The sequence below is a fragment of the Falco naumanni genome, chromosome Z (genome assembly GCF_017639655.2).
Source record: "Falco naumanni isolate bFalNau1 chromosome Z, bFalNau1.pat, whole genome shotgun sequence".
In the NCBI taxonomy this organism is placed as follows: Eukaryota; Metazoa; Chordata; class Aves; order Falconiformes; family Falconidae; genus Falco; species Falco naumanni.
Genome location: NC_054080.1, coordinates 75,365,899 through 75,389,021, shown reverse-complemented (window position 1 = coordinate 75,389,021; position 23,123 = coordinate 75,365,899). Strand labels below are relative to the sequence as shown.

Sequence of the window (23,123 nt, the reverse complement as noted above, 5' to 3'; positions counted from 1 at the left end):
CCCCCGCCAACAGCCCTGCCTCTCCTCAGGGACCGGGGCCCTGTCCCCGCCGCCCTGACCCCGCGGCTGCCGGCGCCCCCGGGCCCTCTCGCCCGCACACGACGCCCCGGGAACCCGTCCCGGTGCGGCCCGCCCAGCCGCGGCCTTTCCTTCCCGCTGTGTTAATTGCGGGGGGTTAATTTCGGGGAGGGGGGGGGTCGACGGCGACAGCTCCAGCACGCCGCAGCCCGAGGCCCGGGCGGTTGCCGTGGCGACGGGGGGGGGGTGGGGGTGGGCTGCGGCAGCGGCGCCCCCTGTCGGCCGCCGCGGGGGTGGCGACGGCAGCGCGTTGGGAGGGGGGGCCCCGCCCTGCCCCGCCCCGCCCGGTGGCGCCCCCGCCCCTCCCCTCCGCGGGGCGGTTCCGCCCCGGCTCACGGCGCCGCCGCCTCGCCCCCCCGCCCCCCCCCGCCCCGACCTGTGGCAGCGGGGCGGCATGAGGCGAGCCGGGGGCGGCTGGCGGGGCGGCAGCTGAGGTGCGGCGGCCGCCGCCGCCATGTCGCTGTTGTGTGTGCGAGGTGAGCGGGGCGGCGGCGGGGGGCGGCCGGGCTCCCGCGGGAGCGGCGGGGGGCGCCGGCGGGGCGGGGCGGGGCCGGGGGTGGCCGGTGCCGCGGGCGCCTCAAGCCGGGCCGGGTGCCCACGCGGTGCCGTCCCGCCGCCACGGTGGGGAGTTGCGCGGGACGAAGCCGGTGTCCCCCCCCCCCCCCCCCCCGGGAAGGCCGAGCCTGCCCGCCGCCGGCACCTGGCTCCCGAGCGAGCTGTCACCTGGCGCCCCGCTCCCGGCGGGACGCGGCTGGGAGCCTTCGGGCGTGTGCGGCGACCGTTTTCCGCGTTAAATCAGCGACTGTGTCTGCGGGACGCGGCGCCGGACGTCCCGGTGACCTCTCGGCTGAGCCCGCGGCTCCGTCCAGGGCGGCGGATGGGGCGGACGGTCCCCGGGCAGCCCGAGCCCCCGCCATGAGGCGCCCGCCCCGGGGCTGCGGGGCCCGGGGGCTGGGGGTGCGGGGTGCGGCGGGGCAGCGGTCCCGCCCGGCGCCGCGGCCCCGGCGGCCGGGAGGAGCCGTGTTTGACTTTCCGAGTTCGTTTGAACACGAGTTGAAACGCTGCCGCCGAGTGAAACTGCGCTGGCAGGAGGCAGGCTGCTGTCACCCGCCTGAACGCTGCGCTTGTCGCGCTCCGTGTGGTCGCTCGTAACGTGCACAATTATTGCAGATACGTCGCTAATTACCCCCTCGTCCTGCTATCGAGCCTTGCTCCCTTGCTGACCAGGTTACTGAAAAGCAGCACTTTCTCGTGCAGGCTGCATTATAGTGCTAGCGGCTTGCTCTCTATCTCCGTTTTTCAATTTCTTGCTCTCTTGTGGAGGAAAAAAAAAAAAAAATCCCGGGGAAAGCCATCTGCCAGGGCTCACGCCACTGGGACGTGCCTCCTCTCAGCGTCCTGCACTGAGCACTGTGATCACAGCACATCCCTGCACGCCAGTCGTGCCCCGCGGCTTAAAAGTACAGTTTTAATGTTCTCAACTCCTTTGCCAGGTATGATTAAAAAAAACCCCTGGCACTGGTGTGCTGATGACAGTTTAACTCTTCTTTGGTTCACATCTGTTGATTTGATAACAGCTCTTCATCCAGCTGTTTGTCACGTTTTTGAATCAAAATCCTTCTTTTGATGATGGTCTTAATAAAAAGATGCCAGCAGAGTATCTTGAGTGTGTGTGATTTCGGGGAGAGTGCTGTTCTTGCAAGAGGGCGTTCTTAAATTAAGTTTCCGTCCTTCTCTGAAACACATATTGTGTTTAAGGAGATAGGAGAGGTGTATAACTGTGAAGTTTATCTTAAAAATGCTTTTGATGTAGTTCTGTGTAAACTGTGAAGCATGAGTAGCATCTCTGGTAAACTTGTCTATTTTGAAGGCTTTGCCAAAATGCCTTCACTGAAGCTCATTCTTACTAGCTCAAAGATGCTTATACGTTACAGGTGTTTCTTCATTCTTCTTGTTTGTTTATCCTCAAAATGTTCGCAGGCTGTCCTTTAAAGAAATGTGGTTTTGATGCCACTTGGAGCTGACTGTGTTAAAGAGGTACTTACACCCCAGCTACTAAGGGTAGTGAAAGATCGTGACTGGATGACTGAGTCATTGAAACTGTCTTGCCTTTTCAGGGTGTTACTTCTTGGTCCATGGAGTCTTTGGGACAAAAGCATTTCAGCAGCCTGGAATGATGTGCTTTTGTGTTTGGCTTACTCTTTAGTTATGTGTAAAGAGCTAAGGAAGAAACTCGAGGTGGCTGGTGGTGACTGTGGGTGATGGAGGATTACTGTGAAAATTATATCTTTAATTTTCAGTGCTGTGCTAAGACAGTAGAAAATGCCAGCAGTAATTTAGATAGATGATACTGAGCAACTTACAAGAATGCAGAATGTAGCCAGTTTACTAAACTTGAAGAAACAGGTTTTCTGAAATAGCCACGGCTGAAAGAATGAGCTGGTGAGATCTCACAATATGAACCATTACACCTAAAATGGAAGTATGCAGAGGCAGAGCCATCTGAAAAACAAAATATATACCAGGAGCTGAGATAAAACAGTAACTTTTGGGGCAAGGAGAAGAAAGCTATATTAACTGTCACTTCTTTGCAAGTAAAGTGCCACTTTTACAATGTATTTTGCCTTTCTACTGAAATTAATCTTGCTGAGAAAGCAGCACAGCTGTTAATAAGAAAGTTGGAAAAGCTGAGGGGGTTTTCCATTAAAAATGGTGCACACATAAGACTGCGTAATAACATGAGGTTGGATGCTGTAGACCTGAGGTTAAAAAACAAAGACAATAAAAGGAACTGTGAAATAAGTGTAGGTGACTGGGACACTGTTAATAGCCTCTGAAATGCAGTTTAACAGATAAAGGGAAATGGGGAAAACCCCCTCAATGGCAGTGTAACAAAGGCTGGCAGCCAGAAAGATAGTGTTGTAATTAATTGATTTATCCCCGCACATAATATAGTATTTTAATGAATAGTTAATCTAAAACAGTGCACACCAAACATGTCTGAGTGCTGCCTTTGTTCCTGAAAGAGCAGCTAACATGCATGGCTTCTTGATCTCGTATTTAGTGGTACATTTCTTTTACATCTTCTTCCTAGAGAAGGAATCAGGGGTGGTTTTTTGGTTGTTTTTTCTTCAGAATCATTGTGCTCTTTCTGCCATAGAAGTACCTGACAGAAAACCTAAGCCCAGAGGAATTGCGCATCTGGGGTCACCTGCAAGTGTACAGAGGATGTGTGACGTGAGCCAGTGGTAACAGGCTGTTGTAGAAGCAAATTAAGGGGTTCTTTTGGAGCAGGAAAATATGCAGAGGGTATAAGTGAAGTGAAGGAGAAAACAAATCCTGAATATTACATGACTGAGGCTTTTAGAGGAGACTTCTTCATATTTTGATTCTACTGCTTAAGTGCAAAAGAGATTGCATATACTCCTGTTTAGAGCAGCTGTGTCTGGATTATGTCTGATAATCTTCTCTTGGCATAGTTTGCTTTATTTAGTTTGCATTTAGTGTTGTATTTGTGAAAATAGCACATATTAAATAAAACTAATCCCAGTGAAACAGTCTAGTTTTTCACATCAGTATTGTGTCGTTAACTTTCTTGGCCTTTTCTTGGAAGTCTTGATTTTACCCGAGTTCTCAACTGATTCTTGTTCTGAGCTTTCCTGTCTTCTGACTTACAGATAGAAGTAACTGCTATCTCAGCACCGCTTGCAAGGTCATAGCAAAGGAGGACCCTGCTGAGGCTGGATCACCTGGTTACAGGTGCTCTGTCATCGGCTCCTTTGCTCTGTTTACATTGTAGTCCCCAGACATATTTCACACTGTTTCACTTGCTCACCTTTATTATATCTCACTTTGTCCCCAGCTCTTGCTGTCTCGAAATAGTGATGGTTGTCTTCTAGTTTTCCTCCTCTCTGCTTTATATCAGTTTATGCTGTGTCTTCAGTGTTGTATTCCTAACTTCATGACCTACTTTATCCACCTGAGAATTGTAGTAAAAATTGTGTCTCTTTGTTTCATAACTCGCCTGTCCTGTTCACTCCATCGATGTCTGACGTACTGTGCTGTTGCAAGGCTGTTGGCGGTGGAGATGTGCCATTATCGCTGTGCAGGGTACCTGGCTTGGCCCCAGGAGTGCCTAGTGCTTTTGTCTAATGTGCTTTTGTCTTGGGGCCTGATTTGCAGTATCTGTACGAGATCTTGCTGCCTGAGGTTTGCAGGAGATTGAATTAGGTGATCTCTTCAGGTCTTGCACTTAAAAAAACCCGTCCCTAACCTCTAGAATTTTATGCCTGCTGTTTATCTTTCTGCTGCTCTGAAGAGTTACTAAACCTTGCTTATCCAGTTGCCAGAATAGCTGGAGTGTTGGAATGCTGCTCAGTGAACTTAACTGTGTGTCCCTGTATTGCCAGAAAAATTCAAATTACAGTGCCCTTCCACCGAATTGAACTCTTGACGTCCAAGTGAAAGAACCAAACAGGGAAAATGGAAATGGTTGTTAACAGTAACAGAAATGAAAACATGTTCCTCTTGTGGAGTACTTAGAAATCTTTGTAACTAGAAGTCTGGCAGCCAAATGTCAGGGCTTTTTCCTTGTGTTAAAGGATTTCCACCCCCACCCGTGAAGCGATAGCCTCAACTCAGGCTGTTTTCTCTCTGTAAGGCAGAATGGAGTGGCTCCAGCTCTTTCTGTCTCATGGGGGGAGAAGGTCTCTCGCTGGAGCTCTCTACATTGCACACTTGCAAACAGCACTCATAGCAATCGGGTGATTGTATTGCTGTGTTGTGACAGTATTCTGAAATGGTTACAGAACTGAAAAAAACCCCTCCCTGTCTTTGTGTAAATCAAAATGGCAAAAACCAGAATCTGACTTAAATTAAATTAAAAGTGGTAGCAGAAGTAGAAGTTATAAAGGTAGGGTATTAATAAAAATGTAATGCTTCCTGAAGAATTTGGTCGTAAGTATTATGAACTTGGTTCCTCTAGCTGCAGTTAGTCAGGAAGCTACCAGTCTATGTAGTGTTGGAACAAAATAAAATGTGTTAGAAATTTGGATAATAACACTAAGATAAAAGAGTCTTCGCTACTGAAGGAGTTTCTTTGCGTTGAGACTGAAGTTTGGGGTTTGTAGACTGTAATTGGTGGCTTAACTGGAGAGAAAACTCTTAAGACTTTCAAGCTGCTTCTGTTGTTAAATAATAGGAATGTTGAGGACCTGTAGACTGCATTTGCCTTGTGATGCACGGGTGGTCATTCGTTTTTCTGTTTCAAACCCTCACTCCTTCAGCTTTGAACACTGTTACTGCAAAAGTTTCCATGAACAGTGTGGAATCTTTGTTTTAATTATTTAGGGACTAGGACCTACTAATCCCCCCCCTGTAATTTTCAGTGGGAGGAAGGAAACGTACAGAGGTTCTTCCTGGATTTGAATAGTGTCTGCTTTCTTCTTGCTCACTTGGTGTCCTCTCAGTTGACTCCTTCAGCTTGGGACCTGCCAGGTCAAACTTAAATTTAAGTTGTTACTAACATACAGTGTTGGATTTAATCCAAATGCTGAAAGATCCTGATTTTGAACCGTAACATTCTCAGAGCTATTTGCGATTTACGTGATGGCATATAAAGATCAGGCAAATGAAATTGCTTTTTTAAACCCAGCACCTTATTTCAAATATTTGACTTGGAGGCATGTGAAATGGATATGTCTGGTGGCAAATGATCTTCTTATAAATTTCTCTTGAAATTTCTTCCTACATATTTTTTTCATGCCTTGTGATCAAATTTTTGCTCAATGTTTTGGAAAATACTTCAGTCATTTGGTAAAAGCTGTTCTCAGTGCTCTTCCAAGAAAGCTTAAACCAGAGTGATATGCCTAGTAACTTTCTCTCTTGCTTTTTCATTCAGTTATTTCATTGTTTGGTCTTGCAAATGAATTGCAAGCTGCTGTTAGGTTGTGTAGGTTTTTCCCTTACTCTGCCTCTTTGGTAGGTTAAAGTTTACTAGTTAGTACCTCGTATTTTCTTGGTGTGAAAGTATGTGAAAGCAATATGTCTCTTGTTAGACAGACTTCTGGAGTCTGTAGTTTGAAAGGATTCTCTTCAGCATTTGAATTTGCTCTTCTTTGCAGTCTGTATTTTCTGACCATACTTCTAAAGTTTCCATAGAAATGAAAATTGCATTTAATATTCTTGGGTTGATCTCATCATCATTAAATGGAGAACTAAAATCTGCTTTATTCTTATTGCCAGCTCATGCTTATCTGTGCATGCATTGTCTGTCTTTGCCAAGGACTTTGCTGAAATAATGTTTTGCTTGTCTACTGTGACCTGTAAAATTTGGCAGATGCTTTCAGTGATACAGATTCTTATTCTGTAGGTATATTCTGGGTGTTTGGATCAGATCTCTCTGGATTTAGCAGGATTTCAGGTGGATTTTCTTTTATCTTAGGGCCTCCTTATACCTGACTAGGCTGCTGTGCATAATGCTGCTTTTATTATTTATGCCTTCACTGCCTTCTGTTTCCTGCTTGGTTTTGTGTAAATGGCAAATGATCAATCTAGGAGTGAAAATGTTGAAACATGGCAGGCATTCGCTATGTGAAACCCCACTAATCATGACTGGTCAAGCGGCTAACGGTTAAACTGTTTCACTGGCTTTCCACCATACTGTGTAGTTTTACACTTTAATGCAACTGTCTTGCGCTCATGAGTCATGTCTCTCAACAAATTGCGTGTCCGATCTGTATGGTTTAGATCAGTCTTTCCAAACTGGTTGTGAATAGTAGGCATAATTTTTCCAGAACGTTAACTCCTTAGACATTTGAGGCTTTTGTCTGGTGTGCTCAGTCATCTGCAGGTACCTGTCCTACAAGTGTGCGCTGAGTGTCGAGTGCCATACTCTGATCTCCTTGGAGTCTGTTTTCTAATCTCTCAGGATGCATTTAAAGCAAATGTCACTGGGCTACAGAATTCTTTCCTAATATCTGAATGGCAGTTGTCTAGACCTTCTGGCTTTTATTATTTGCATCTTGGATATTTAACGTCATCTTCATTTATTGATGGGCTGGAAAATACCTGATCTCACAGGTACTTGCCTCTTCCAGAGCACAGGGAAATGTTTATTGGATGCCTATTGCTTCTTCACCATTAGCAGTTAAGCCAAGTGATGGAATGTGAGGGCAGTATCCTTGTTGGTGTTTTTTCTTTAACATGATTAAGATTTTTTGTTACATTTAACTCTCGTTTTCCCCTGCCATCTAGCTTCCACCACCTAGGGCTACCCAACCTGTATTAATACTGTTTATTTCTTGTATAGTTTACCATGGCTTATAGCTCTGTGGGGTAGAACGGACGTCAGCTGATCTTGCTTGAGAAATGGCTTTTTGACCTCCTAGAAAACTTAATAAATGATTCCTGCTTCTGATATCACAGTTTTGGTTTATTCTTCTCAGCCGTTTTTCTAACAGTTATCCTCAACTTTATGAAATTAACCACGTCTAAAATGTCCCTCGTGCATTGTTGTTTGTTGTATTTGTTTTGATCACAATACTGCAGGTAACTTTTAAATAATTGCTTTGTAGAAGTAAATCATGGTGGGGATCCAAAATAGTTGTTTTCTGTTTAACAGTTTTCGAGTTGGAACTCAAATTCACAAGTTTTAAAAGAACTGAAGAAGTACTGGTAGGCATATGAATGCTCCAGCATTTCTCTGTTCAGCTGTTTTCATATGACTAATACTGTCTTTTGTGATGAGATCACAGATTTCAGTTAAATACATTATGAAATACATGGTAAGCATCTATATTTCTACTTCAGCTAGGAAGAAAGCTTCAATTTTAATCCAGATTTTTTTTTTTAAATTAAACTGAGAAACCTCTGGTTGATAGCTTAATTAAAAGATGCAAGTGAGGTTTACTTGGTGTATCACAGAAGGTTGCGCTGCCTACCTCCTTCACCAGGCTTTCAAAATAGATTCCTCAATGTCCTTTTAAATTATTTTCCCATTATTAATTTCGAAACATTGATTAATTACACTTCTGACTACTATATAACACAGACTACCTACAGATAATAAGTTTCCTTCTTGTGCAGTGTGGAGTGCAAGAGACCAGTGGTGGCCATGGGATCAAGTTAGATGATAAATCCTCAGCTGAGGAATTCTTTTGGCTGGTGTTGGCTGAACTTCATAAGCACCATGCTGTGGCATGGTTTCATGTCCTGCTGTTGTGGTAAGTGGCAAGGAACTGAAGCATGGCACTGGCAGGTACACTGTCTCTCTGACAGCTAGGTGAGGGCATCTTAAAAATGAAGGGAACTGCTAGGTAATGGTTGTGACTCAGTTTATGTTCCCTCTAGCACACTGCTCTTGAGTGTCTATATGTTCATTCTTTTGTCAGATGAGTTGGGGTGGGATTTGAAAAGAATGGTAAGAGGGTTGGGTACATGCATTCAACATTGAAGCATATGTTCAGAGACCTTCAGTTTATGGAAATCTTATACTGGGAGAAAATTAAACTGAGCTGGTGTCAGGTGTCTATAAACTTCACCCACTTAGCACAGGATTCACTTTTGCTGGCCGGGCTTAAATTTGTGAGGGTCTTAACATTGCTGGGCAGGATGCATGGCTTAGAAAGTGTGTTAAAGGGATGAAAAACCTGATTCTCCCTCACCCCCCACCCCCTTTTTTTTTTTTTTTCTTACCTATGTTTGGGGAGTTGGGGCATTTAGAAACCTAAAGAAGGTATGAGCTTTCAACAACGTTTTGCTGACCTCAGACTCCTGATGGTCTTCCTTGTAGTTTGGCCATCCCATATGAATGGAAAGTGAATGGGACTGGGAGTGGCATGTCAGATGAGGGATAAGAGGGAATGTGGTGTTAGAGATAATCTCTAGCATAAAACTGTTGGCGAGTTTTAAAAGAAGTTTGGCTTCCAGGCTTGACCATGTCCCTTTAAGGAATACTGGTTTTAACCTTATTACTTAAAGCTCCTGTGATTTAACTCTGTTAATTCTTTACAGCTAAATGCTCTGCTAAACAGACTCCAGCATTTCCACCGTGGAGACATAATCATTAGGTATAACATAACTGCAGAATTACACTTTCAAGTATTGGCACACGCAATGCTTATTTTCTCAGCTCAAGCCAATGTAGGCAGTTTAAAAAACATAATTTTAAAAAAATCTACATGCAAGGACTTTTTGGGTTACCCCTCTGTCCAAATGAAGTCTGCAACATGTAACCAACCTGCTGTCCTCTTTGTTGGCCTCTCCTGAGGAAAGGAATTTGGATCTGGACCTAAGTTTGGTGGCCCATTAAATGCTTTCATTCTTCTAAACTTTTACGGCAGCAAGTGGTGCAGGCTGTGGCAGGGATGCAGGCACGCTTGGGTAAGGCAGAATGGACTGATGGAGGGACTGAATCACCTGAAACCTCTTCGGGAGGATGATGTAGGGCTGTTGTCCGAGGCCTGGGCTGGGAGATGGTTTACTGGTTTGGAACAGACAAGCGTTGCTTGAACTTTCTCTATGATGTTGTAGCAAATGTGTTGTCCTGCTGCGTGGCATTTTTGTGATGTTGTGCCACCAGGCGTTCTCTCTGCTCAGCTGTACCAGGGCAGCCCTTGAGCTGGGAGGCGGGTGGGTAGCGGTGCTGTGCACAGAGAGCAAACCCCCAGTCAGGCACTGGTTTGGAGCCTCGTGTGCTGATGAACATACGCTGTGCTTCTAAACCTTCACGGGACTTTTCCCTGGCCATCTTTCCTGGCTTGCCATAATTTTTGGAGTTGTCATAGGTTTATTCTATTTTTTGTGTCAGTGGATATCTAATTGAGGCCAGATAGATTTATAAACTTCAAGTGTGGGGAGCTGTGTGCTTTATTCTTCTTTGTACTGATTGTTGGTGTCCTGAGTATCACAAAGAGGTTACTTACTGTAAGGCGCTTTTTTTTTGCCCTTTTTTTTTTTTTTTTCCCCCAGCAAATCCTTGACCAGGTTGATAGAACTCAGTTTGTACAGTGGTTTTTAAACAGAGTTTGGTGTTTGGTTTTTTTTGTTGCTGATTTTTTTTTTTATGTTTGTTTGCTTTTGGTTTTGTTTGTTTTTTAATTGCTCTAAAATATGTTTTAAGCATATTTCAAAACAGTTCCATATAGTCAGGTAGCAATGGAAAGGCTAGGTGTGAAGAAACTGGGGGTCAAATTTCACTTAAGCTATGTTGTAAACTGAAATTTTCTGCTTAGCAAACATACTAGTTTCCAAGTATATATATGAATATGTTTAAATTTCTGGAGAGAAATCTTTTAGAGACATTTTCCTTTCCTGAGGGCCTGTATAAACCTCAGAACGTGTTTTCAGGAAATGTCCAGGGACTTCAGACTTCCAGTTCTTGTGATGATCCACGTTTAGTTGTCATAGTTTTCTGTTGCGACAACCACAGGCCTTCGCAGATGAAGTCCCTGTGGAGCGTTAGGGCGGCAATTATACACTGGGGATCTACAAACTGTTGGGCTGTAAATCTTTAATAACTGTTTCTTCCTATCAGGCCAGGAGTAACAGACACTAATTGAGATGATGCCAAGGTAGCTTATCAGCTTTGAGTGAGGAAGGAATTTGACTGCTGAGTAAACTGCTACACACGTGTTAGAAAATTATGTGTCATTCCTGTTTTGTTCAACTTCCTAGTTTCATGAGTTACTCTTTTTCACGAGACTTCTTTACAGGCAAGCAGGTGGTGTTCAGAAGATGCTTTGGCCTCTGTGGAAGGCACACTTCATGTGCCTCCTCTTTGAGAAGTCTGAGGGGCCATAAATTACTAGAAAGCTGAGACCGCCGCCTTTTTTGGTTGTGGGAGTTCTAATGCTAATAAAATCATGCCATTTTATAGATAAGTAAAGTCTTATTTTTTAACGAAATAAATTCTTTTTATTTCCTGTTTCAAACATCCCCCAACCTTGAACTCCTGATCTGAACCTAGACTTGTAGTATGCGACTTGAATTTGGCACACAACGTGGATATGGATTGGTGGGGAGGGAAAGATGGATATGAAACAGTAATTTTATTTCAGCCTTCCGTACCTGGTACGTACTTGCTGCATGTGCAAAATTTTATTAGATTTTGACATATCAAATTAAGTAAGTGGAGTCTGTGTATGCTCCATTTTAGTAGGAGATTTTTTGAGGAGATTAACTGCTTAGAAACTCTATGGTTGTAAGGCCAGAATGGATTGTTGTAATCATCTAATATGACCCTCTGTAGGACATAGCATTTTTTAGTAAAACAACTTAGAGTCTTCTAGAAAAAGATCAGATTCTGAATTAAAATTGAGGGATTTCCTACAGATCTCAGCAGCGTTGTTGATTATCATCATGTGTGACAAATTCATGCTTTTTAGACTGGACTGAGTTTCTAGCTTCAGCACCACCAACAGCAGAAGCTGGCGTGCCCCTCCTTAGATCAGAGAAGCTGTCACAAAATTTGTACTTGTCGCCCTTACAGTACTTGTGGATTGGAAAAAAATGGAGTTTGGTAATGTCTGTTGCTTGAGCAGAGGTACATGGCTGTTTTATTATGACTAATCTGACTATAATGAGAAATGTTTACATATTTTTCCACGGTTAAAAAGCGATCACAATGTGCCGTGACCTATTGGGTTGCAGTGTTAGGTCAGTATTTTGTTATGCTTGGTCCCGTGGAGGAGTGTGGTTTCACGGAGCTCTACTGACAAACCTTTCACTTCCATTGTAAACTTGAGTTTGAAATTACTATTCTGTGTATCTCTGGCACTTTGGTCAGAGATACAGAAATGTGTTGAGGCTTTACCGGAGCAGAGCAGCACATGACGGAAGTCTGAATATTAACCCTGTGTGTGCTTGCTGGGGGCCTGCATTCTATTTTTTTTCCTCACAGAGCACCAGGAAAGAGCTGATGTTGAAGATGAAATAGGGATTACGTGATCCTGAAATGACAGGTGATACAGATGTATAAAGTTAACAGTGAAAAACACTTTAATTAGTAGTTTTGAGTTTGTTTCCAAGAAGGTGCAAACACATTAATGTTTTAAAGCAAAGTGGGGAGCTTGTGTCTAAAATGGGTGGAAGGGGGGGTGTTGGTGTCGGACTCGGAACTAGCCCTCATAAGATTAGCAGGAGCCACAAGGAGTGGCCATTATGAGGGGGACAGAGATGTTGGAGGAGATGCTCTGCTCTGGGAAGAGAAGAATAAAGGTGACTGGGAAAATTCCACTGTGTGTTAGTGATGCAGAATTGTAAAGCAGCATTAGTGTGGATAAAAGAGAACCAGCTGGGCTGAAATTGCGTTGGGAAGAGCTGATAAGAGATTTTGCTGTGATAGCGCAAGAGATCTGCTTGCACGTAGTCCAGGATTTAAATGTGGGTAGAAATCTCGTAATATGGTTAGAGAGAAGTATTTCTGGGTATTGTCACTGTGAAAGACCAACTCCCCACACCAGAGAATGAGTGCTTTTGGCTGGGTATAGAGAGCTGTGTTATCTGGCATTTTCATCATCAGATAGTGACTGAAGCCATAAAATCAATGGAGTTAACTGTAGATGTGGCTTTAAAAAGCACAGAAAATGCTTCAGGGAAGGTGGACATAGAAGCGAACTGGTTTTGAGTGATCACAACTTAAACTAGGTTAAGTTAAACAGATTAACATGTAGACTAGCAGCTGCCTAGAGAAACATGTCTCTAGAGAAATTGAAGAAGCTTTTTGGTGAAGCAAGGAGCTTGGATACAGAGGAGGGCATGAAATTCAGTGAAGCTACAGGGGTAAATATTAGCATCTCAAATAACAGAAAAGTCTCCACCTAGGAAATGACCCCAGAGCTGATGATTCACCTGATCATTGCGTCACGATATGGTGAGCAAACACAGAACCTCTGAGAGGTGTGGGCAAAAAATCAGTTTGTAAAGGAAGGTGTATCTTGAGGATCAGGAAGTCCAGGGCTAAGGCAGGGGCTTCTGCCTCTGCAGACAAGGTGACGTCTTGCAAAGAGTATTAAAACAGATAACAGAAGGTGCTTTGGTCATGTGAAAAAGAGAAACAGGCAGTCTTACAAAGGAAGGAGTTGAGCTGCAGTGGATAGGGACAGAGATGTAAAGTTGAGTAAAGATGATCTAAGTATGATCCCTGAACTGTAGGAATTGTGTTTCTTAGGAGGATGACGCTCAAAACTATGCACAGATGTATCAGGTGGGAACAAAACTTTTAATGCCTTGAATTTCGAGTGTGGTAATCGGCAGCCCAGAGTGCTAAAACATGCAATACTTGGAATCTGAGTTCTGTTTGCAGAAGTTTAACTGCAGTTGCACCACCGAACTGGAGAACAAGAAAGGTAGTTTCTGTGGGTTGGCAGGAAGATAAGGAGGTGGATGATAAATGTGGGCAAGTACGGGTCTTGACTTCAAAAGCAGACAGGACTGATAATATGCAAGGTTTAAAATAAACTTTCAGGAGAGAATAATAAAAACTTTATAAACAGGTGGAAGCAGTGTGGAAGGTCATAAATTGTGAAGGTATAAAATGTGGCACAAGTTTGCGAGAGGATGATCGTGCTGGGCTAACCTCTTGTTTCTAGGTGAAAGCATGCATCTGTTTGGACTTTTGTAATATCTCACAAATCACCATAGCAGACATTTCTTTTTGAAGAAAATTGGAATTGGCAAAGGATGTGTAAAGTGTGTAAAGAACTGGCTGCAGCAGAAGCTGGTAATGTTGCAGACTGATGGGAAAAGTGGTAGGTGTCTTGTGGCATGGCAAGAGAAGCAGGAATATGCATGTCAAAGTTGTTCTTAAGACAACTTCTAATGCCGTAATCAATTTGGAAGCAGATAAATACAGCACATTAAGGATTCAATGCCCCTGAGGCTAGCAAAAATGAAAATGAAGACCACCTATGCACTTAAAAGCAAATAACAAGAATTTCTGAAAAATGCAAAGCTTAGTAAAAGGAGAGGTGTTGAGGGGTCCTTGTGACTCAGCATCGTGGCGCTGATAAACAGAAACCAGTGGTCCATCCATTAAAAACATCAGGAAATTAAACACGGGGTGAGGAAAAACATTAAGGTGGAGGATAGTGTTGACATAAGATACAGAAGGTATAAGCGTGCCAGTAATTAAAGTATAGGCTGGAAGTCAGGAATGATTTTGAATGGCTTAAGTGGGACAGACAGGTGATGGGAGAACCAGCATTAGAGTTGGTGATCCCAAAGGGCCCTTCCAGTCCTATGATCCTCACACCACTAACTTCATTATGATGTGAATTACTGCTCTGACAACTACTTGCTATAGACAAATTGTATAGTAAGGTAAAATTTTGATGTAGCATCTTGCTTAGTTATAATTCTAATAATTAAAAACCCAAAGAACAGGTGAGGGAACTTGCTCATACCCAATTGTTACCTAAGGCTGTTTAGTTTAGTTAATGATTTTGATTCTAATGGCATTTAGCCAGATGGAATTTCACTTCAATTTTTATGGAGGCCCAGATGCAAACAAACAACATGGGTTTCTGGAGAACAGTCCTGGGCATAATTCTTGTCATTAGTAAGACCTGGTTGTGGTTCAGTTCTTTTTGTACGTGCTGTGTCAAAACAAAAATACTGGCAGGTGAATGCTAATGTGTTTGGGAGACATGGCTCCTTCAGGTGCTGTAAAACTGCCATGGGGAGCAGCCATTCAGCTGGAGATTTATCTCCATCTCCCAGGTGGAGGTAAGTTATGTGCCTGCTCAGGTACCAGTGTCTAGGCTGAATTTTATGAAACACATTCTGTCTTTGCAAACGCAAAAACCCCCAAATGCTCCCACACCATCTTTTTCAGCTTCCTTCTGGGGGGAGGTATTGTAAGTGACCAATGCCCCAAGACCTTAAGCAAAAAAGCCCTGCAAAAATATTGGTGCCAGTCTAACTGCCCTATTTCTACAATTTGTGTGTGTCCTCCAGGGACCAGTGGGGTCTGAACATTTTTTAGATGCTACGAGCAAACTCAAGCTGCCAAGGAATGAGTCTGCAAACGGCGTTCTCTTAGATCTCCCAATCCTCCCAGGGAATCAGTTACGCTGTAACTTTTATCCTAAACAGTTGTTTTACACTTTCTTAATGGTTACAGTGAGCTTCTTTGTATCTCCTAGATATTAATCTTTTCTCTGGTTTTTGAATTCAACCAAGCAAATATTTAAGTAACACAATATTAATATTTCTATTAAAACTGTTTTTTGAAACTAGATCAGTCATGTTCCATTATTTGGTGCAGGAAAACACAGGTGCTGTTTTTCCTGGGAGCTTGTCATTTGCTGTAGTATGGTGGGATGTTTTTGCTGTTAAAAAAAAAAAAGTTACTGAATGCACCACATGTGCTGTTGCTTTATTTTTGAATTTCTCTTTTGGTGAATATGCTAGACTTCTGAAGTTGGACAATGATATTTTTTAGTATTAGTTTTTAGCTCGATGCCTTTCAGGGCAGGCGTGTGCTCAGTCCTGCTTGACAAATAGCTGTGTTCCAGTTGGTTGGTTGCTTGCAATCCGGTAACTTAAATCGAAACTACCAGCAAATATACCAAGGCTGTGATTAGGTGAGGTTACTTCTGGTGTGGTTAGTCAGCAACTCTGGTTCCAGGGTGCATCTCATTGGAACTAAATCTGAACAGGGAGTGTAGAAACCTGAGTCATTTGGGATGACTTCAGTGCTTATGTTGACTCAGGAGAAAAGAACACGCCAGCAAAGGAAGAGCACACAAGCTGTTTTATTCTATCTGTAATTCCTGTTGGGTTTTTTTCTGGTTTGGTACCAGAGTACTTGCGTTTTCTAGCAGCTGCTACCTTGCCATGACCAGGCAGCGTGACTTGCCCTAGTAACTCTGGCAAGATTCTAGTCGATGAGGTGGCTTTTACCTGTATGTAGTGTCTGAGCAGCGGCTGCCTATGCTTTGTGTCTTGGAGGAAATTATTCAGTAAAGATGTTTACCTTATTTTCAAAATACTTCCCCCTCCCCCCAAACAAACAAATACATTTGTCTGTTCATCTTGTTTCTGAATTAGTTTTAAGGGTTTTTGCCTTTTTTTTTTTTCTCTTTGGCTTGTGGTTTTTGCACTGAAACTTTTCTTGTTAGCTGGTTGAACTATACACTTATCAGCAAAGTCGGTTTACCAACTCAGTGGCTCCTAGCAGACTTAATACATTATCAGTCTGTCTCTTTTCCTGCCTTCTGGTGCAAGGATATGGCTTTCATTATGCATATTTCTTAGTCTTTGACAGCTGGGGGCATATATGAGTTGAAGTCTGTTTTGTGTAAAATTAAGTAGCATGGATTTTGTTTGCTTATTCAATTAAGGCATTTCCACTAACTTAATATATTCCTGAACCTTACAGAACTTGAAAGGAGATAATTTATGCCACTGAAAATTGGAAGCCTCCCTTATTCTCTGCCCAGTAGTGTTTATCTTCTGTATCTAAAAATTCTGAAAGATTTGATGGATTTATTTTTTTCCTAATAGGCACAGATTCAGGATAGTGATGCTATCTCTTCTGATCATAAAACATTTAAAAGTTCAGCAGAAATCTATCTGCAGGGAGCTCCTTAAAGGAAAGTGACCAAAGCACAGTCTAACAGGATACGTCTTCTCAGTTACAAACACAATAACTCACTCCAGTATGTTGCACCCAAGCAGGTCTTTTCCTAATAAAATAAAATAAGGGCTGCAAAAGAATATTGGAGAGAAGAGGCAGCTTGGATTACTGTTGAGTTCACCTCTTGGTTAGGGAACCAGGTCACCTGACAGAGTTGTCTGTGTTGCCAGCGTCAGAAGGATTAACCTCTCATAATCTCAGTGATTTGAATAAGAGATTTTGTTCCTGTCCTCACTGCTCAGTTCAAAGCAGTGCTGAGCAGAAACTTCAGTGAATCTTCAGCAACGTGTCTGTATTGGTCAGCCAAAAAAGGAAGAAATAGATTTTAGAAGATTTCTCCTAGCTGTGTTTTTTAGCAAATGGTTTTAGTGTTTGCATGGTAAGTGTATATAGGTGGAGCTGTTCTACAGAATCAGGGAAGTTGGCTACGTCCTCATTTTCCTTTTTGTTTAATAGGTGTTCTGTTACACAAATAGTATCAAACCTATTTCTCCATCACCACAGTCTGCTTTCCACCTCCCCTTGGAAAGCAAACTTTTGACAACGGCATCATCTCTTGGTTTGTAAGCGCAACATAATGAAACTTCAGTGTCAGTTTTCCCACTTCTCAGGAAAAATCTAACTGATTAGACCAATCAGTCAGAGGTGATGCTTGCCTGCCTGTGCTAGGTCAGGCCAAAGGTAGGAGGGATTACTCAGTCAACTAACATACGTGTATCTACCCTTAAGGAATGCTAGTGGTAGTGATAAAGGACTTACCTCTGCTTATAGCTCCACAAAATTTGAAGAAGGATTTTCTTTTGTGTATTGGGGTCGTGGGGAGGCTGTTTGTTTTAGGTTGGTGTTGTTGTTTTTTTTTTTTTTTTTTTTTTTTAAAAAACAGTATTTGCTGTGTCAAACAAGGAGCAAAGCATCTTGCCTCTGAGTGACAGTCCCTTTCTTCACAGTGGAGTGGTACGGTTTTGCTTGGGTTGTCTGCCTACTTTAAAACATCTGATACTGTTGTCAAGAGCAAAGATGAGGCTAAACTGTGAAGGGAGGTCTCTGAAGCACGTGTTCCACCATGCTATTGAAGAAATACCAAAGTGGAATTCACCTGAAATTGCCTGTTGGCACACTCTTAAGTCTTGGTTATATTGGAGATGGAGGAGATTTGGTGGTAGAACAGACCTTCTGAAACTGCTTCTGAAAATGTCACCTCTGGTCCCAAGCCTAGAAACTGGGGACATATTAATATATAGAGTAGGTACTGCCATATCATTCTGTCATGGTCTTTCCTAGGAATCATCTAGGTGTTTGTATGGACAACGTACCAGGCTAAACAGGCTTGTTCTGCAGCACTTCCTATCATGATACCCCTTCTCTTAGTGCAGACTCCTGCTGAAGGTGTGGAGCAGTGTCCTGCCTCTTGGTCTGCAGGGCAGAAGATACTGGTTCGGGACCCAAGTGCAAGGTGTCACTGGTGTCAAAGTGGCTCTCAGGGGATTTCAGTGTCCAGTTTGAACAGTGGGACTGTTGGACTTATTCAAACAACTGATGTTTTGGGAACACTAAATTGTGAATCTGATTGGCTTTGTCATGGTGCTGGCGTGGGCAGAGGCAGTAACCACAAGGCGAACATCTGTGAGGTGGCATAAAGGTCTCTGTGGAGCATTGTTTGTGATGCTTTTGTGTGACTTGCAGTTCATGTTGGAGAAACGGGGCAGGAGAACTGACACTTCAGAGTCTTTCCTTGGTGAAGACAACTGTCTGAAGAGAGCCTGAATGCTCCATTAACTGTGTCAGAGCCCGGGTCTTTGGCTTTGAGTAGCAAATGGATGTTGAGGTGACAATTAGCGGCGAAGTTAAATTTCAGGTAGGTGTTAATATGTCTGTGGGAAGGTTTAAGAGGAAGGAAAGCACAATTCTAAATAAGCATCTGTATAAGTATGCTGGTTCTCACCTTGCTAGAATTAACCTGTCGGTTTGCGCTGAGTTCGTTATTATTGTCAGGGAAGTTGAAAAGGTAAGTAATGAGGTAAAGGGCTCTCTGGAGAGCAACACGCAGACTTGGCATACCTTTGATGTATTCAGGCACAGGCTGTAGGGCTCTTGAGAGTTGGAGCTAACATTTTCTGCACAGCCTTTATGGATGGCAACGGGGTGTATAGCTAGAGGAGAGGGTTTTGTCTGAGCAGTGGGAAACTCTCATTCCAGAAAGTCCCAAAGCTGGCAGAAGATGGCTTATGATTCTCAACTTGTTTTAGTTACCTGAAATGTTAGATGAGCTCAATGGTTGATGGGCTTTGTGTTGGCTGGGGAAATGTCCTGAGACTGCCTGCCTGCCACCCCGAACTGTGCGACCGTGAAGGCCAGAGAAATGAGGATAGACAGCCCCATAGCCTGGAAGAACATCTGCAGTGACGGGAATTCCTGGGAGACTGTCCTGGTGTTGGGAGTTCCAGCACAACACGTTCCACTCCTTTCCTCAAAGTGCTGCTGCCTTCTCCTGCAACAGCGTTCAGCCTCCACCTGGAAGTAGAGGCGTCTGCACTTCTTTCATTTCTGAGTATATTTCATGTAAAAACTGGAATTTTTTCTGTGGGTTGTTGGCCCTCTGGATTCACTGGCAGTGCTAATCTTTTTCTGAAGTAAAATTCAAGACTTGCATGTTCCTACTTTCTTTGCTGCTTCCCAGCGTCTGTTTCCAGCTTTTTTGGCTATATGGTTCATAACTACTATTTTGGCTATATGGTTCATAACTGCCGCCCCCCCCCCCCCCCCCCCCCCCCCGCCCCGACAGAGGAAACCATATTGTCAGGCTTGTTTAGGCTGCTGTTTCTCTGAAACTAGTTGAATGCTTCCTACTGCCTTTCAGGAAGCTTTTTCTGAGATCAGCTCTAAGTAAATTTCTTGCAGCTTCCTCACTACAAAGCTGAAGTTTCACTAAGTGCTAATGCTTAATGTAATAATGATTTGAGCTGTGGTTTACAAAATAACTTGTCAACATTTTAAGCATTTTACTGGTAAGATCTCTTCAGACTGTTTTGGATAGCATGGTCTGCATGTTTTAAAATGCTGGAATCCTCTCGCAGTACCTAACAGTCATGGTGAACTGCTGGTGTAAGGATCCTGGAAAAGCAATCTGATGTCTGCTCTAACTCTGGGGAAGGAACCAGTTGCAGACCTCTTCAGTTTTCCTCTTGCATTTTGTTCCCTGTCACAGTTGCTTTCTACAAGTTGCATACATAGGTTCAGTTCCATTTTTACTGTCTTGTGTTCCTCTCATAAGATGCTTTATTTTCAGTTTGTTTCATCGAGATACCGGTTTGATTTTTCTGTCCAAAACTGTTCACAACTGCAATCCCCATGGCGTATCTTCTGCAGCACTATTTATAATTTTTTTAATTGCTGTAGCATTTTCTTCACCTGTGAATTTCTGTTGCTGAAATAGTTCAAGGAATATTTTAGGTTAGGTGAGTTCTTGAGCTAAGCAACAAACAAGAAAGCAGATGAAACTCTGCAGTTCAGGAGGTTGAAAACCTGTGTGATGTTAAGTCAGTGTGTCAAATCAAATCTGGTAGAAGATTAACCTGTAAACGAGACCTAGATGTCTCTCTTACCTGTCTGAATCTATTTTGTCATTGAAAGTGTTCAGAGGCCTACTTACATTAACTGCCTACTACATTAAACCATCACAGAAAGTAGATTGAATTGTCACCCCTTCTGTTGCATGAAATACCTTTTAAGAAGCAGGGTTGTTTAAGAGAAGGCTTATAAGGCCTGAGTTTTACTGAAAAAAACCAACAATTAAACCTTTTCAAAGGGTCTGCAAAGCTGATCCTCTGTTCAGGTATATTGTGAGAATGTGTTTTCAGTTGGAGTGTTTGCAACCACCAGAAAGGGTTTCCTACGAAGCTTTATAATTTGTTTCTGTGTAAGTTATCTAGTAACTTTGGTAAGGATGGAAAAAGCAGAATATTGTGAAGCTCTGATGCAAGTGGAGCCGTGCTGTGTACGCTTACCAAGTTTTATGCAAAAGCTGAGCTGAAAAGTGATGGTATCTGCAGGAGGTGTGAAATTACCTGGTTCACTAAGGTGATCAGACTGGATGATTGAGCAAAATAGTCAGATATATCTTTAACTGTTTCAGCAAACTCTATTAGCTGTGGGTTTGCTCAGTTTTGTGTACATTGGTCATTGTGTTGTTCCGCTAGCTCTCACAAGTTTGTGTGAATGAAACAGCAGTAGGGAATACTCCAGATACCCTGCCACTGTGCTATGTCACTCTGATGCCCATGGGCTGTGGCAGTGATAGAGATTTAGACAAGACAATGAAATGTAGCCTTTATATAAAAAAGCTAGGCTTTTTCTGGGTAGATTTCAGTACTCTGCTCACCAAAGTTCGGCCTGAACAGGTGGTGAGATGCTCTGTCTGTAGCTGTGAAAATTCTGGCAAGAAACAAATGTTGGGGTGAAGCTTAGTAAGCAGAATGAGGTGGCAGCTTCAGTGTCACATCAGGGCTGGAAACATCTGTCATCCCCAATGTATGGGCTGTGGAGGGAAACAAGCCAAGTGCTATCTGCCTGTGGGTTGTGACACCTGTATGCGTGCAAGCCCTGGACCTTAACTGTCCAGAGAATTTACAGATGAACAGGGGAGCATCTAGTGAGATTTGGCAGTGTGGAGGGTTACTGGGATACGTACTTCATGTAGTACTTTCCTGGATTTCCTATGTGAAATGGTGCTGAAGTTAAGTAGCGTTAGTATTGAGCGTGTCTCTTCTTAGCACAGGAATCCGGAAAACCCTTCCAAGAAATCACGCATGTCCCAGCAGCTATCAGTCACTGTCCAGTGGGCAGAAAGGGTGGAGTGACCAGTAGAAGGCTGTTTGTTGGAAAATGTATTGTAAATCAAATAAATTTAGTAGCTTTCTGGACAGGGTAATGAATTTGCAGATCATCTGAACAGGAAGATGCTAATTCATGTGAATTAGGAGGGATTCTAATTCATTCTCAAGCCATCTGCCAGAATGGAAATCCTTTGGGTAGGTCAATTTGCTACCACCGGCAACAGAATAGAATTCTTTTCTTCCCCCTGCTCAGGATCCGAGAGTGATAGTAGTTGCTTTTTAAATGTGGTTGGTCGCTGGAGGGGCCATACCTTCCCTTTGTTTGACATGGTACCCAAGGCCTGGAGAAAGGTGGGTCAGGTTGTCCTGTGGGCATTTAAGGCGGTCAAATTGAAAATGCTCTGTGCTACATGAATGGGAACTGCAGTGCAAAAGTGCAGGTTTTTGCTTTTGGTTTTTTTGTTTGGTGTTTTTTTTTCCCTCTCTTCATTTTGATGAACTATTAAAAATTGATAAACTTTTATTGTGTCCATTCCACTTATTCTGGAGTACTTATTAAAGCAGATGGATCTCTTGGTTTGGATGAATTTATTTAGTGATGGATGAATAAATTTAGTGGCACTGATGGCTTGCTGTTGAGGCTATCTGGATTCCTTCACAATTCTCTCAGCCAAACAGATTTTTGAAGGACTGTTTTGGGTATTGAGAAAAATTCTGCACGTAGATGCAACAGAATTCTGCAGGTAGCAACAGAAATCTGTGTTGCATTGCTGCTCTGCCAGTTACCAAGCAAAGTGGCATTTCACGGTGGCTCTTCTTCCTCCTGGCAGCGGAGCATTCTCTGGTTAGCCCGGCCCTCCACTCACACCAAGCAGTGACAAAATGTTGTCCTCTGTTTACTGTGAATGCAGTCTCAGCTTTTATGTCTGTCGATACAAGAAGGTACCCACTGTGTTTCCGATGCGTCACTCTCAGAGGGAATATGCTGGGGCATAAAAGGCTCTTTCCCACTTGAGTGGAACAGTGTTTATATATAAACCAGCCTTTTGATTTCCCTGGCAGAAAAACAAAGTATAAAGTAATAAATGTGATTTAAGTTTCTTGTCTCTCAATGGCCCTTGAGGCTGAAGGAATCTCTCAGCTGCAGTTGGCACCCCAGCTCAGCAGGGCTTTGCTGGGAGGAGATGGAGCCCAAGCAGACCCTGTGGTTACAGCAGAGGCTGCTGAGGTGCTGGTGAGTGCCAGTGCGTCCCTGGGGCCTCCTGTGCAATTATCCTGCCTCTGAGGTGGTTCAGGAAAATCTTTTCCTTCTGAATATAATTAAGCTCTGAATGTATGAGAATGCAGCGGAGCCTTTCTTTTAAGACCCATCTCAGACTGGGAATACCAGGGTGGCTGTGATGTGTAGAATCTTCATCACATGCTTGGAAAACCATTAAAATGCTCTTTTATCCAGCTCTTTTAGAGTTATGAAGGGATGAGAAGAGTTTCATGACACCGTTAGTACTGCTCTTCTGCTGTGGCACATGCAATTGCATTTAATAGTATGCCTCAGATGCTGCTGGGCTTTTATA

At 43.3% G+C, this 23,123-nt stretch overlaps 1 protein-coding gene across 16 annotated transcripts in view; it reads left to right on the top strand.

Moving 5' to 3' along the window:
* The first annotated feature begins 389 nt into the window (after window positions 1–389).
* UNC13B (unc-13 homolog B) overlaps window positions 390–23,123 on the top strand; it is a 214,756-nt gene continuing 192,022 nt past the window's right edge. For 7 of the 16 annotated variants that reach the window (XM_040579848.1, XM_040579847.1, XM_040579852.1 and 4 more), the window contains exon 1: window positions 390–554. In XM_040579848.1, the coding sequence (XP_040435782.1) occupies window positions 533–554 (22 nt within the window). In that variant the 5' untranslated portion in view covers window positions 390–532. The remainder of the gene's footprint in view (window positions 555–23,123) is intronic. The other 9 variants (XM_040579859.1, XM_040579862.1, XM_040579860.1 and 6 more) reach the window with 2 other exon arrangements.